General features: G+C 45.1%; 2 protein-coding genes across 2 annotated transcripts in view; one reads left to right on the forward strand and one right to left on the reverse strand.

Moving 5' to 3' along the window:
* Positions 1-218: 218 nt before the first annotated feature.
* On the reverse strand, positions 219-5,048 carry Rab39a (RAB39A, member RAS oncogene family). Its single transcript, XM_090319809.1, has 2 exons — positions 4,822-5,048; positions 219-974 (listed from the first exon to the last, which is right to left on the reverse strand). Exons 1-2 carry the CDS (start codon positions 5,046-5,048, stop codon positions 548-550), a joined length of 654 nt encoding a protein of 217 aa, XP_090175935.1. The 3' UTR covers positions 219-547.
* A 9,590-nt stretch (positions 5,049-14,638) lies between these two features.
* Positions 14,639-15,256, forward strand: part of Slc35f2 (solute carrier family 35 member F2) — a 30,137-nt gene continuing 29,519 nt past the window's right edge. Inside the window, exon 1 of the mRNA XM_090319579.1 lies at positions 14,639-15,229. Within this exon, the coding sequence (XP_090175705.1) occupies positions 15,114-15,229 (116 nt within the window). The 5' untranslated portion in view covers positions 14,639-15,113. The remainder of the gene's footprint in view (positions 15,230-15,256) is intronic.

Genomic DNA, 15,256 nt, shown 5'->3' on the forward strand with positions numbered 1-15,256 from the left:
CACACACACACACACACACACACACACAATTATAATCAGATAAAAGTTTTTTAAAGTGTTTCTGATGGCAAACCTGGTACCTTAAACAAGGATCTGATATTTCAGCGTTAGCCAATACTTCTGAGATTGCTTACTTTGCAAGTGAAGGGTGCACTACTTCTAAATGCACTTGACTACTGAGTAATAAGTTATTCAAGAAAATTGTTTTTAATCAGGCTATATGTGTACAAAAACCCATTTAGAACTGTCAAGAAAAATGAACAACATCAATTATCTTGACACTGAGGTCTGCTACATGCTAGCAAAGTGAGAATGGAGGTAATCACACAGATGTTTGGGTTTCAAGAAAAGTTATCTGTGTTGTCTGATCATTTCACAAAACACCCAATCCAGTAGGGCAACAAGTAAGCAGAGTGCTGTGAGTCAAAACAACTTACACAACAGCATCAGTGCAGGCAGGTTTATAAGGTCTTTCATTGTGTTATTCGTGTTGGAATTGATGCTGGGATGACACTCATCTGGTCTCAGGTCTTCAGCAGGTCTGAAGTCAACAGAAACACTCTTTCCTGGGCTTTACCGCTTCTTCTGAAGAATGCACAGTATTTGGAACAAAACCACTTTTCACCCCTTCCCAGCCATCCTGGATACAAATATCTCCCTTTTTAACAAGTTCATAGATGTCTCTTGTGAGGAGAGTGAAGGATTCCTCAACGTTTGTAGCGTCCTTGGCTGATGTTTCAATATACTTCATTCCACAGTCTGCTGACAGTTTTTCTGCTTCCTCTCTTGTAACTTGTCGCTGCGAAGCTAAGTCACATTTATGCCCCACTAGGAGAAATACTATTTGAAATGGCTGTACATACATTTTTGCTTCTTCTAACCAATCTTTCACGTGTTCAAAAGAACGCCGATTAGTAATGTCAAATACTAAAAATCCCCCAACTGAGTTGCGGTAGTAAGACCGAGTTATGGATCTGAAAAATAAAGACCAAAAAAAGTTGCAAAGGACATGTTATTTTGCCCTCATCCAAATAATGGAGCACCATAAACAAATCTGAAAATTTGGGGATCAATCCTTTTACTTCCTCCTCTTGAGTATCTGGGATTACGGATATGCATCAGAACCACCACTCAGCCCTAACCAGTGCTTTTCAAGTGCCTAACGCTTATAAACACTCATTACATCTCGTGTATCTTGGAGGATGAATCATCACAAAAGGGACACATTGCCATCTACTGGTGAATCTTTTCCCTACTTTTTTTTTATTATTAGCCCATATTAATTGTACCGTGGGGGAGGGAGGGAAGATGATAGCTACATATGTGTATATAACATACTTTGATCATACTCATCCCCTGTATAACTCTTTCACTTATCCCTCAATACATCTTAATAAACCCAGGTATGGCTGAGTTGGTTAGTCACATACATAGCCAAAGGGGAAACAGGACAAATGACAGACAGTAAGAAAAATTGGGAGAAAGAAAAAGAAAAATCTGTTCAGTACCAGAACTCTTAGTGATATAGTCATGTCTTCACACCAAGGTTGAGGGGTAAGAGCTAATCTGTTATGGAAAAGGGGAAATGAATTAAATATTTAGAAATCCATACTCTTTAAAGACGCATACCAAAAAAAAAAAAGACTCATAAATCATGAGAATAAAGTAATCAACCATCTCTGGGAAGTTTCTTGGGGCAAAGAACCCTTTAATCAGGAGCAGGCTGATGAAATCAAAGATGAGTCATAGTATCTCATGCTCCCTGTATTCCCCTCCCCCCGCCCCAACACACCAAGAAGAAAGATGGACAATTCTTGTGGATCCTTTTGAACTTTGGAGGGAACTTGTGTAGTATGATGTGCTTCTGTGATCCATTAAGCAGGAGACCTGAAAGGCTCCCAGCTTTAATAGAGCTGAAAGCAAGCGTAAGTCTTGGGCTAGTCCAAGCTATAATGCAAGCAACTTTGCCCCTTGGGTCATCGGATCTAATGGCACTAGCCTAAAGTGTCTAGAGCAGACCAGAACACTCCATATAGCCCAGGGAGGAATCTGTCCGATCATTCCAGTATCTACTCCAGCATAACAATGTGCTCTTTGGCAAAGGCTACTATGTTTATGGAAAAGGATACAGCTTTGCTGGAGCCCAAATGCCAGGCCACCATTACCTTGTGACTGTGCAATCTGAATGCTCACCTGTCACTGGGCATCTCTAGTTCACCAGACTGGAAATTCATCATCAAGCAAAAGGCTCAAACATAGGCTCAAATATGGAGTGGGTCCTGAGTAGATCTGGAGTAGCAAGGCTAGCCTTGAGACAGCCCAAGGACAGTGCTCAGGCCCTGAGTTCAAGCCCAAAGACTGGCCAAAAAAAGGAGTCTGGGGTAAGCCAGACTCCTTGTGGGAAGGTCACAAGATATGTTCACATGTCCAAAGCTCTGAGAAGGGCTAGGAATGTAGCTCTGTGGCAAAGCACTAGCTTGCCATGTGTGTGGGGAATGAGGAGAAGCTTGAGAAATCCAGCGAATGATCCAACATTTCCAAAAGGATGGGATCAAGAAACCCTTTTCTGGGGCCAGAAATGTGGTAGAGAGCTTGCCTTAGCATGCATGAAACCCTGGGTTCCATTCCCCAGTACCACCTACACAGAAAAAGCCAGAAGTGGCTCAAGTGGTAGAGCACTAGCCTTGAGCAAAAAGTACCCAAGTGTGCAGGCTCTGAGTTCAAGCCTCAGGGACAAATCTGGAAAAGACAAAACAACAATAACAACAAACAATTAAAGAAAGCTTATTCACTGCAGGAGGAGGGGTCCATACCAGTAATCCTAGCTATTAAAGAGGCTGACTGTGGTTCAAAACCAACCCAGGCAGGAAAGTCTGTGAGACTTTTTTTTTGGGGGGGGGGCGGCTCCTGGAGCTTGAACTCAGGGCCTGAGCACTGTCCTTGAGATTTCTCAAGGCTAGCGCTCTACCACTTGAGCTATAGCACCACTACTGGCTTTTTCTGTGGAATCAAACCCAGGGCTTTGTGCATGCTAGGCAAGCACTCTACCACTAGGCCAAACTCCCAGCCACGTGAGACTCTTATCTCCAACAAACTACTCAGAAAATGCCAGAAGTGGCACCGTGATAGTGCTAGCCTTAAGCAAAAAGAAGCTCAGGGACAGAGCCTAGGCCTAGACTTGAAGCCCCAGGACCAGAAGGAAAAGAAAGTAAATAAATAAAAAACAAAGATTATTAAGAAGGGGAAAATCCTTTACAGAATTCTAATATTGTATAAATCAAATCAATAACCTTTAGCACTTCTCTGAAGGCTGGCTTGGCAATCTTTCCAACTTCATTAGTAAGAAAATGAATGTACAAGCAAGCTAAGCAGTTCCCTTAGTATCTTCATGAATCAGTGTCCGAGCTGGGAATGCAAGCCAAAACTTTGAATGCTGGCCATCCTCACAGATGTAGGCTGATCTCATTCAGAATGGACGCTGGCTGGGTGAGGGGAAGCGTGTCTGGGAAATCCCTCCCCAGAGTACAGTTTTCACAGAGAACTGACTGCACCATGCAAAAAGGTTCTCTTTGACTTCTACCACACAAGAGGATTTGGGGGAAACAAAACATTGCAAAACATCGAAATTGAAATGGGCTTTAAGTTTGGTTCCGTGTGAAATATCCAAGAAATCCATATCATTTCCCTTACTTTTTTATCATTATGATTTATAAATCATGAGCTGTCTTTGTGACACCTTTCTAGTTCCCCAGTGGACATTGAGAATCAGACTAATTTACCTGGCTCCTTCCTTTTCCAGTTCGAACTCTATTTTCTGTTCCTATTCTCACAGCAACACATCAAGGATGGATCATAAGCAACATAAAAAAGTTCCCGGCAAATCCTTTCTCCAACTGGTAACGATTAACTAATTCTCTGTACCACGTACACCAGCAGGCACACCCCAGCTGTGTTCATGTCACGACTTTTCAGCTAGGTGTCCAGCAAGATCCACTGTCAGGGGTCAAGGTCTATTATTTCCTGATGACCACACTGGGAGTTGGGAGGTGATTTGTCATCACTGCAGCCTGTGAACCAGGGAGCTACAACAAGGATGGGAACTCAGAATCCTACTTCACAGCTCTCTGGGACACACCAGTGGGGGTGGGAGTCGATCAGTTAAGTCTGGAAAAGAAGCTCTGGGAAGGAAGGAAGGAGGGAAGGAACGAAGGAGGAGGTGGGAGGGAGGAAAAGGGTTTGGGAGCTTGCGCGCAGAACAGTTTGGGGGGGAAGAGAGTGGTGGAAGAGGGTCATTAAATATGGGGCAGGGGTCAGGCGACTGTGGCTCAGGCCTGTAAATCCTAGTTACTCAAGAGGTTTGAGAGCTGACACTCGAGGTTCAGAGCCAATCCTGGGCAGAAAAGTCCGTGAGAAACTCTCCATCTCCAGTTAAATCAGCCCAGAGCCGGAAGTGGAGTTGTGGCTCAAAGTGGTAGAGCACTAGCCTTGAAGGGAAAAAAAAAAAAAAATCTCAGGGACAGCGCCCAGGCCTTGAGTTCAAGCCCTAGGACAGACACACACACACACACAAAAAAAGAGGTGAGAAAAGAGGGAAAGCAGGAGACGAAAACGGGGTGCAGAAAACGGGCGCCCAAGAAAGAAGTGAGAAATTGCGGAGGAAGTCGTCCCTGGAAGAGGAGGGGCAAAGGGGAAGCGAGACTGGAGTGCGGACACTCGGGGGGGGGGGAGGGAAGGGCCTGGGTGGGGGAGGGGAAGGCGCCTCCCAGGCCCCCGCCCGCGGCGGTGGGGTGCGCCTGTGTGTGGAGGGGCGGTGACTCCCACCTGAACCGCTCCTGTCCCGCCGTGTCCCAGAGCTGCAGCTTGATCCTCTTGCCCGGCTCGATCTCCAGCAGGCGGGAGAAGAAGTCCACGCCGACCGTGGGGTCGCAGGCCGGGGAGCGCAGCCCCGGGAAGCGGCCCTGGGTGAAGCGGTGCAGCAAACAGGACTTGCCCACCGTGGAGTCCCCGATCACAATGAGGCGGAACTGGTAGATCCAGATGGTCTCCATCGCTCCCGGGTCTCGTCGCTTCCCGGGGCCCAGCCGCCACACCCGCCCTCTGCGGGGCAAGTTCGTCGGCGGGAACTGTCCCTTCAGCACCTCCGGAGCGCCCGCCCGCAGCCTTCCAGCATATTCCTGCGGCAGCGCCCGCCGCCCGGTCCCCGCCCTCTTGCGAGGGGGGGGCGGAGCCGGGCCCGGCTTGGGGGCGGGGCCTGGTGCTGGAGGGCGGGGCATCCCTCCGTACCCACCCCACCTCCCCACCCCGCCCCCAGTGCTGGGGAGAGTGAACTTCCGTCTCTAATCTCCGTAAATCATGCTACCTCAGAGCTGATTGGGCGTCGACCCGAAAGTGGGTGTGGCGAAGGGACGTGACAGCTTCGATGACCAATGAGAATGAATCAAGGGCTCGCCTTCGGAAGGATCAGCCAATGAAAAGTGAGAGTCATGCGGCAGCGGACGAAGGCTTTGATTTTTGCAAGTCTCCCCGGGCTGTGTAACTTGTGGTGACGCTGTTGCTCTTCGTGGGTTTGTTAACAACCCATTTTTGTTGTTGTTGTTTAAAGATCTCAACGGGTGGCATCCGGCCCTTGCCGAGCGCCACCTGCAGGGCTTCAAGAAGAGGATAAAAATTAATTCGTAGAGCTGAATTCTTCCAGAAAAGGCTGCCCTTTGAGTGCTCCACCCTCTTCTCTGATTTCTGCATCATCGCAGAGAATTAGCCCTGTGTCCTCTGGGCCCCTTCAGCCTGAGGAAGAAGGGAAGGGAGAAATAGTGTGAAAGAATCAGAAGTTCTCTCCTTTCTCAGACTCTATTTAGGAAAAAGCCTACTAGTGGTCTCTTAGTTTGTATCTAATCAGTAATCAAAGCTGACTTAAACTCTGGTGATTTTTCTCATCCCCCCCCCCCACCTTCCCTCAAATAATACCGAATTCAAGGTTGAGCTTTGAGCGCTGGGAGCATGGCCTAGTAGTAGCAAGCTCCCCTGGCATGCCCGAAGCCCTGGATTTGATTTCCTGGAACCACATACCCAGAAAAAGGCAGAAGTGGCTCTGTGGCTCAAGTGGTAAAGCGCTAACCTTGAGCAAAAAGTGTCCAAGGACACTGTCCAAGCCCTGATTTCAAGCCCCAGGACTGGCCAAAAAAAAAGAAGAAAAAAAAAGATTTAGCTTTGAAAAAAATCAAACCGTTTTAGAGTGTATGTTTTCTAAAACAAAATGTTCAAAAATTGCACATTTTTCTGCTTTCTTTTGATCATATTAAACTTTCTGTACTTTTTTTTGTTTGGGAAGAAGAGACATCACTTTAAAGAATGTGGTTAATCCCTATCATTCATCTTTTTTTTTGGGGGGTGGCTTTCCTCCGCTTACCCCCTGACAGTTGTCGATTATTTAATGTTATTTCCAACTATAAATGTCTCTTTTGCCAATTATTTCTACTCTTCAGCTGAAAGAAAGAAGGAAAGAAAGAAAGAAGTCATGTTTCCACAGTTGTAAAATTAAGGAAAACATCTCTCCATTGTCCCTCCTTTAGAGCTTTGCTTTCTTTATCTCTTTTTTACAAATCATAATCTATTCTCATTTCTCATCTATTAGTTCACCTTCAGCAAGCCTAATAACACTCTTTGTGGTGAACATGAAATAGTTGGTTTGGATAAGAATAATCAAATCTGACCTCAGCCTCTATCTGCCATCCTCACCTTTCACCTACTATCATATGTCTTCTATTATAAATCTCCTTGCCCTATTAGCACTCCTCCAGTTAGGAATAGCCAAGTGGTAGAGTTCTGATTACAGAGACATAAGGGGGAAGGGTGTGTGTGTGTGTGTGTGTGTGTGTGTGTGTGTGTGTGTGTGTGTGGACTTGAAGCTTGAAATGGGTACTGGGTTAGATTCAAACCATGATCCTCAGCTCTCAACCTCCTGAGTAGGAATGATTATAGGTGTGAACCATTGGTGGAGACTATGACACTTTTTAAGCCCTTTTTGTTGATATAAATAAGTTTGTTTTGTAATCAGTGTTTTTTTGTTGTTGTTATTGTTGTTTTGCCAATCCTGGGGCTTGAACTCAGGGCCTGGGCACTGTCCTTGAGCTTTCTCAAGGCTAGCATTCTACCACTTGAGTCACAGCACCATTTCTGGATTTTTCTATATATGTGCTATTGAGGAATCAAACCCCGGGCTTCATGCATGCATGGCAAGCACTCTACCACTAGGCCACAGTCCTGGGCCTGTTGTTTTTTGATAAGTCAGTAAAGATGCTGGCATTTGGGTACATATGAATTGAAAGTTGAACTTAAATGCAAAAGAAAGTTTTCTTTTATCTGATTTCATGAGAAAAACAAGTAAACCAAGGTATGAAAAGAAAACACATTTAACTTCAGAGTATTTTTGGCTGATTTATTTTGACAAGTGCTTAAATTATTTAGCTCTCTTGGATTTATTTGATTTTCATTATTTATGACAGCACACTGTAATGCATTAGTAAATGTCTTAAAGAATGTTTTGTAAAATGGGCAGGATCTCAGTAGCAAAATCATTGTAACTCTGCCATTTAATTTCTGCTGACAACTGGGGTGAGTTTGTATGGATAATAATTGTAAGAAACATTAAGGGACAGTGCTCAGGCGATTGATTACGGATGACACTATCTGCTTTTTCAATTCTTCATGCTACTATAGTTGCTCAATACTTTGCAAAACTGTCAGCAGTTCAAGAAGACTTTAAGTTTGTTCTTGAACTTTAAAATACCAACTTTATGTGCACTTAATGCTAAATACCTAACTTTCCTCAGTCCCTCCCTAACTTTTTTTCTTTCTTTTTTGGTGGGTCATGGAGCTTGAACTTGGCCTGGGCACTGTTCCTGAGCTCTTCAGCTCAAGACTACTGCCCTACCCTTTAGCCAAGTCCCACTTCCCATTTTTCTAGATTACCTAACTTTTAAACCATAGGGCTGTGTGTGTGTGTGTGTGTGTGTGTGTGTGTGTGTGTGCTTGAACTCAGGGTCTGGATGTCCCTTAGCTTTTTTGCTCAAGCCTGGGGCTTTATCACAGCTACACTTCTGGCGTTTTGTAGTTCATTGGAGTTAAGATCTCATGCTCATGCTGGTGATTCTCAGATCTCAGCCTCCTGAGTAGCTAGGATTACAGGTGTCAGCTACTGGCCCCTGGCTATCCCTTTAATTTAATTTTTTTATTTTTTTCATATATTTTTTATTGTAATTAATAGAAGGATTACATGATATTTGCCAGACAGAAGGTGCATTAATTCACATACATTGATACCCTTCTTAATTTTATTTTTATTAAGTTCTTTCTTTCTTGGACATTTTTTCAAGGCTAGTGCTCTGCCACTTGAGCCATAATGCCACTTCTGGCTTTTTTGGTGTATGTGGTACTGAGGAATCGAACCCAGGGCTTTGAGCATGCCAGGCAAACACTCTACCACCAGACCACACTCCTGACCCCCATCTTCATTCTTTCTTTTTTTTTTTTTTTGCCAGTCCTGGGCTTGAGCTCAGGGTCTGAGCACTGTCCTTGGACTTTCTCAAGGCTAGAGCTCTACCACTTGAGCCTCAGCACCACTTCCGGCTTTTTTCTATGTATGTGCTACCGAGGAATCGAACCCGGGTCTTCATGCATGCTAGGCAAGCACTTTAACCACTAGGCCAAACTCCCGGCCCCCATCTTCATTATTTCTTATGCACTTATTTTAGAAGTCAAATGGGCCAGGAAAGGAATTCAGTCAACAATATCTGAAAATGAGGCAAAGAGATATCTCTCTCTCTTTTTTTGTGGGTCATGGGGCTTGAACTTGGAACTTGGCCTGGGCACTGTCCCTGAGCTCTTCATCTCAAGGCTATCACCCTACCCTTGAGCCAAGCCCCACTTCTTGTTTTCTAGAGGTTAATTGGAGATAAGAGTCTCAGGTCCTTTTGTGCCAGGCTGGCTTTGAACCTCCATCCTCAGATCTCAGCCTCCTGAATAATTAGGATTACAGGCGTGAGCCACCTCGCCTGGCCAGTCTGATATATTCTTGCTTTCAATCTGCCACCCAGCAGAAAGAATCACCAAAGCATGTTTGAGAATGAAGGACAAGTGGGTAAAAATATCTTTCAAATTGCGAAATTACAGATCACATTACAGAAATAGTCCGTGTGTCATTTGTATTCAACCAATAGATGGTCAATTGATTTTCAATCATCCCAAATTTAAATACTTCAAACAAAGGTGCTATCTAAGCATATTGGGTTATTGAATTATTCTGCCTAATGACAAGTGACTCCGATGTTTTCATTTGTTTGGTACCTTGTGTACTTTGGTTATACAAATCAATGCAGATTGGCATTGACCTGTATTCTCAGATCATCTCTGAAAAAGAAAATCAGGATGCTGAGCTACAACGAGACAGTATTATGAGCTAGCAGCTCATGCTTGCAATCCTAGCCATTCAGGAGGCTGAGATATGGGGAAGGAAAGTTTATGAGACTCATCTCTAATCAGCCACCAATAAGGCAGAAGTCGACCTGTGCAAGTGTTAGAGTGCTAGCCTTGAGTAAGCTTATAGACAATGTACAGACCCTGAGTTCAAGTCCTAGGACACAAACACACACACACACACACACACACACAGTGTTTGTCTTTGTGAGCTTCAAGTATAGTAGCAATAAATCCATTAAATATACAGGATGCTGCAAATAAGATCTTTTTTTTGTTCATGTTCTTTATTTTATTTTATTATTGTAATATACAGAGGGGTCACAGTTACATTCGTCAGACAGAGGGTACATCACTTTCTCACTCATGGATACCCCCTTTCATGTTTTTGTGCAAATAAGATCTTTTAAAACAAGACTTTAAAAATGAGCCCTTAGGCTGGGAGCATAATCTGGTGGTAGAGTGCTCACCCAGAATGCACGAAGTCCTGGATTCAATTCCTTGGTACCATATACTCAGAAAAGGCTGCAAGCAGTGCTGTGGAAGTGGGAGAGCATTAGCCACAAGCAAAAAGTGTCCAAGGACAGTGTCCAGGCCCTGAGTTCAAGCCCCGAGACTGGCAAAAAAAAATTGAAGCCCTTATATGGAGATGTTAGAGCTAAATTATAAACATACATGAAAACATATGAGCATGGCCATATGAACATGTACACAAACAAGTTGATGATAGTATAGCACACACAGGGGAAAATTCCAGTGTTGCAAATTCTTTGAATCACTAACACATAACATAACATAATAAAATTAATACCAGGAAGCTGGAACATGCTTTGTAGAAGCTGGAGAGGTCAAGGGGTGGGGTGGCAGATAAGTAGAGAGAGGAAGGGCAGGCTAATACAGCCATTATATTCAATGTCCATATGTGAAAAAGGAAACAGGAAACTTAAGGGTATATGTGGAGTTTGGGGGGGCAGAGGGAGAATGATGAATCTCATTCATTGTACTCATAAACTGATATGACTAAATGAAACCCTTTCATACAATTATTTAAGGATAGCAATTAAAAAGAAAAAAGTGAGGTCCTAAATATGACCTTTAAGGCAGATAATATTTAGAAAATTAGCACTAACTTTATAGAAATAACCCGAAACATTATAGATAAAGGAAGTCAGTATATTTTTATTCACGTACTTACTCATGTATTTGATTATTGATTAGCTGATACATGAAAATGTGAAAATTTATACCAACCAATAGAGTACCCATGTGCTGTTTTTATTTTTTGTTTTTGCCAGTCCTGGGGCTTGAACTCAGGGCCTAAGCACTGTTCTTGGACTTTCTCAAGGCTAGAGCTCTACCCCTGGAGCCTCAGCACCATTTCCAGCTTTTTCTGTGTATGTGGTACCAAGGAATGGAACCCAGGTCTTTGTGTATGCTAGGCAAGCACTCTACCACTAGGCCAAACTCCCTGCCCCCATTTACTGTTTTAAAACATATACCTTGCATAATGTTTAAATCAGGTTAAATATATCCTTCTCCTCAAATGCTTATCATCTCTTTTCCAAAACATTTTCATCTAGCTTTTTCTTTTTGCCAGTTTTGAGGCCTGGGTGATAATCCCTGAGCTTTATCACTCAAAGCCATCACTCTACCAGGTTGAGCCACAGCACCACTTCTGGTTTCCTGGTGGTTAAATGGAGATAAGAGTCTCACAGACTTTCCTGCCTGGGCTGGCTTCCAACCACGATCCTCAGATCTCAGCTTTTTGAGTAGCTGGGATTACAGATGTGAGCCACCAGCACCTCGATTTTTTTTCTAGCTTTTATTCATTTGTTTAAGAATATTTGTTTATGTATTTTTAATGCAGGGGATTAGAATTCATGCATGCAAAGCAGGATCTCTATTACTAAGTTATATCCCCAGTATTCTTCTAGCTTTCTGAATTGTTATAGTCATCTATTGTACTACATTGGGCCATAGGACAACAGACTTCTCTCTCCTTTCTGGTTTGAGAGATCTGTTATCAGAAATACTGAGGATCTCTCTCTCCCTCTCTCTGTTTTCTTTTTGCCAGTCCTGGGGCTTGAACTAAGGACCTAAGCACTGTCCTTGGACACATTTTGCTCAAGGCTAGCACTCTGCCAATTGAGTGTGGTACCAAAGAATTGATCCCAGGACTTCATGCATGCAAGGTGAGCACTCTACCACTAGGCTATGCTCCCAGCCCTGAGGATCTTGTCTCTACCTTTCACCTTTGAGAGCTTAATTATGCAATGTCCACAGGGTTGACTTAGGGTAAATAACATTTGACTGGTGACTTTCATCTTCCTGCACTGGGATATTTATAACCTTCTCTAGGTTAGGGAAGTTTTCTGCTGTTATTATTGTTTCTTTGAATGAGCTTTCTTCCAACAGAAGAAGGAATTAGTGGACTTGACAAATGACACTACAGGGATACTAAGTTGAGATTTATGTTAAGTGCCAAAGACACAGAGCTTGCCCAGTGTTGGGAAGAGGGTGGATAAGACCTAGGCCCTCTCCAACTTGTGTCTGACCCACTAGTGCCCAGGTGTCTGCTGGATGGATGTCATGGCCAGTCCTATCTCGAATCAACCTCCAGAAAATGGGAAGTAGGGCTAGGCTGAAGAGTCGGGTGGTAGCTTTGAGCTGAAGAGGTCAGAGACAACACCCAGGCCCAGGGGTAGGGCAGTAGCCTTGAGCTGAAGAGCTCAGGGACAGTGCCAGGCTGAGATCAAGTACCACAACCCGCCCGGAAAAAAAAAAAATTCTCAGCCATGTGAAATTTAAATGGATGTACAAGGAAGAGACAGCTAATTAGCCAATCAATAGATTCTACAAAACAGAACAGCCAATCAAATATAGCCTAATCAAGCCAGCTGAGGCTGCGTTCAAATTTTAATACTGGTGTATGAATATCTACCCCCCCCCACACAGCCAACCAAATAAGTAAGCTCACTCCTGATCCTATCTACTGTACCCTTTTGGCCGGTTAGCTGGCCACTGTGCCTCTCCTGACCAATATCCTAAGAATCCTTTATTTATTCCCTTTCTCTATGCCCTTACCTTGGTAAATTCTCTTGCAAGATGATGAGCTTAGCTCCAAATACCCAAGAGAGATAGAATCATTGCTCAGTATCTGACCAGAGGTTGGATCCAGCCTCACACCACACCAGTGTCGAAGGTATTCTACTCTGCTCAACCAAGTGGCATGATATTGTCTGTAATCCTAGCTCCAGAAGCTGAGATTTGAGAATGGAGACTTTTTTTTTTTTTTTTGCCAGTCCTGGGCTTGAGCTCAGGACTGAGCACTGTTCTTGGACTTTCTCAAGGCTAGAGCTCTACCACTTGAGCCTCAGCACCACTTCCGGCTTTTTTCTATGTATGTGGTACCGAGGAATCGAACCCGGGCCTTCATGCATGCTAGGTAAGCACTGTACTACTCCCAGCCCTCCAGAAGATATTTCTTCACACTTGTCCTTGATAGGAACATAAAGTAGGAGATGTTTCAATCAGCTTTCCAGGAGCTGAATTAGACATTGCCAATATACAGGCTTTTTTTTTTTTGGTCAGTTGTGGGGCTTGAACTCTGGGTCTGGGTGTTGTCTTTGAGCTCTTCAGCTCTAGGCTACTGCCCTACACCTTGAGCCACAGTACCACTTCCTGTTTTCTAGTGGTTAATTGGAAATAAGAGTCTCACGTCTTTAGTGCCTGGGCTGGCTTTGAACCTCCATCCACAGATCTCCGCCTCCTGAGTAGCTAGGATTACAGGCGTGAGACACCATGCCCAGCAGCTATTGTACAGGCTTTAATGGGTTAGTTTTCACAAAAACAACATCATATTTAGTGTACCTCAGGATGAAGTTGTTTATCAGAAAGTCATCAGAGCTCATCAACCTTGGTCTTTGCCTCCAGCAAGAGAACAATTCAGGCAAGACATCAACATAGTGAAAGTGATAGGTGAGTTTATTAGGAAAGAAAGATTGGCTAGGAAAGGAGGCTCCATGTCATAAGGCCTTCTTCTGTTATGCCCAAGTCTCAGGATGACCACCAAGGAGACCACTGGAGAGTCAGATGCTCCAAAATGCAAAAGCAAGGCTTTATTCAGGTAGGCTGCAGCGCAGGCTTTTGTCCTGCACCCTGACACAGCGGAGCTTAGGAGGAAGCCCTGAGCTGAAATTTTACAGGACTTTAAACCGCAAAGACCACAGATTTACAGCAACTAGGTGTCTGAGTAAGATAAGGTGGGGGGGGGGTTAGGGACATTCCAGGGCGATTGGAGCTAACAGGAGGTTCCCATGCCAGTAGAGTCCTAATTAGCTGAGGGTAGTTTTATGGCTTAGAAAACAAAAGTCATCCCTGAAATTTACATGAGTTCTGATTAATTTTAACACAGACAGGTCAGTTCCTGGGACTTATGGGCACCACAATTCTGTTTCTTTAATTTATGTGTGCTTTTGGGTCACTCATAGTTTATATAGACAGCAAGATGGTTACTGCCTCAGAATGGGGGGCGCTTTTTAGCTCCCCACTTCAGGGGTACAGACATTCACTTCAGGTTAAATAGGGAGCATTGGGGCAGGAGATGAGAAATATGTGTCTACTGAAAACGGTAGCTGCTGGAAGGTGTGGCCAGGTAGACTTTTAGCTCAGACTTTATCTCTGGATGAAATCTCTGAAGTCATCATTTTATCCTAGGGACTATAACTTCCAAGGGCTGGCTTTCTTTCTTTCTTTCTTTCTTTCTTTCTTTCTTTCTTTCTTTCTTTCTTTCTTTCTTTCTTTCTTTCTTTTTTCCTTCTGCTTCTCTTAAGTAGGTAAGAAGGTGGCTTTGCCTGTTTGACAGGGTAGTTTGACATCCACCCCAGATAGTAACTCGTGGAATAAATAGGTCAGATCAAAGGGCACAGAGACAAGTTGCCCACGGTGGGGGGGGGGACTTTTAGTTAATTCACAGGGCCCAGTAAAGAAACCATCTTTTGGGTTGCCTCTGTGAGGCAGATGGCAGGGAAGAAGAAAAAAAAAAACAAAAAACCCAAAACAGCCAATAGACTGAAAGCCGAAGGGAAGGAGGGAGGGATGGAGGGAAGGAGGGGACGGGAAGGTGGGGGAGAGGCCGGCGGGTCCTCCCAGTTGACAAAGTTCGTTCTGGGCTTAGGGCGCCCTGGGAACCCGGAGCCTGAACCTCCACTCACCTCGTTGCCTGGCTTGCAGCGGGGAGCCATAAAACCCTGAAAGGCACGTTGGGTGTCGTCCAACACGGACGCCCCACTGAGAGATGTGTATCCGCGTGGAGTCTTTACGTCTTTAGAGCCTTTCTTCCCCGGGCGATCGGGGCGGTACCGGCTCGTAATCCGCCAGCGCCGCTCGCCAGGGCCCTTGGGGACTTGACAGTTAATGATTTGTCGCCGAAGGAGCCCAGCCCCGGATCGAGAGGGACCCGAAGGACTGAGAGAGAGAGAGACTGCCCGAGAGCGAGCGCGGAGCCGGGAGCCAGCGGCGGCCGCGTCCCCGGGCCCCGGCCGGGCGGCCGCTCAGGCGCCGCCCCCTCCCCGGTCTTCCAGGCCCCGGTACTTTGGCGAGTTCCGGGCGCGCCAAACGCGCGCGCCAAGTAGGGGGACCCCATGGAGGCGGACGCGGCGGCCAGCCCGCACCCCGGGGCTCCGGAGCCTCGGGCGCTGGGAACCCCCAGCACCATCGGCAGCCTGCTGTGCCGGATCCGGGGTAAAGTCTTCACCTGGTGAGTGTAGGGGCTCCCCGGAGGGGG

Source organism: Megascapheus bottae, chromosome 27, assembly GCF_031878675.1.
Source record: "Megascapheus bottae isolate mThoBot1 chromosome 27, mThoBot2.hap1, whole genome shotgun sequence".
NCBI lineage: Eukaryota > Metazoa > Chordata > Mammalia > Rodentia > Geomyidae > Megascapheus > Megascapheus bottae.

What these genes read in the sequence shown, in the direction of transcription:
- Rab39a (XM_090319809.1), bottom strand. Translation starts at nt 5,048, where the DNA reads ATGGAGACCATCTGGATCTACCAGTTCCGCCTCATTGTGATCGGGGAC. An exon ending in GCGGGACAGGAGCGGTTCAG is followed by an intron (nt 975 to 4,821) that starts GTGGGAGTCACC and finishes TTTATTTTTCAG; the next exon opens with ATCCATAACTCGGTCTTACT.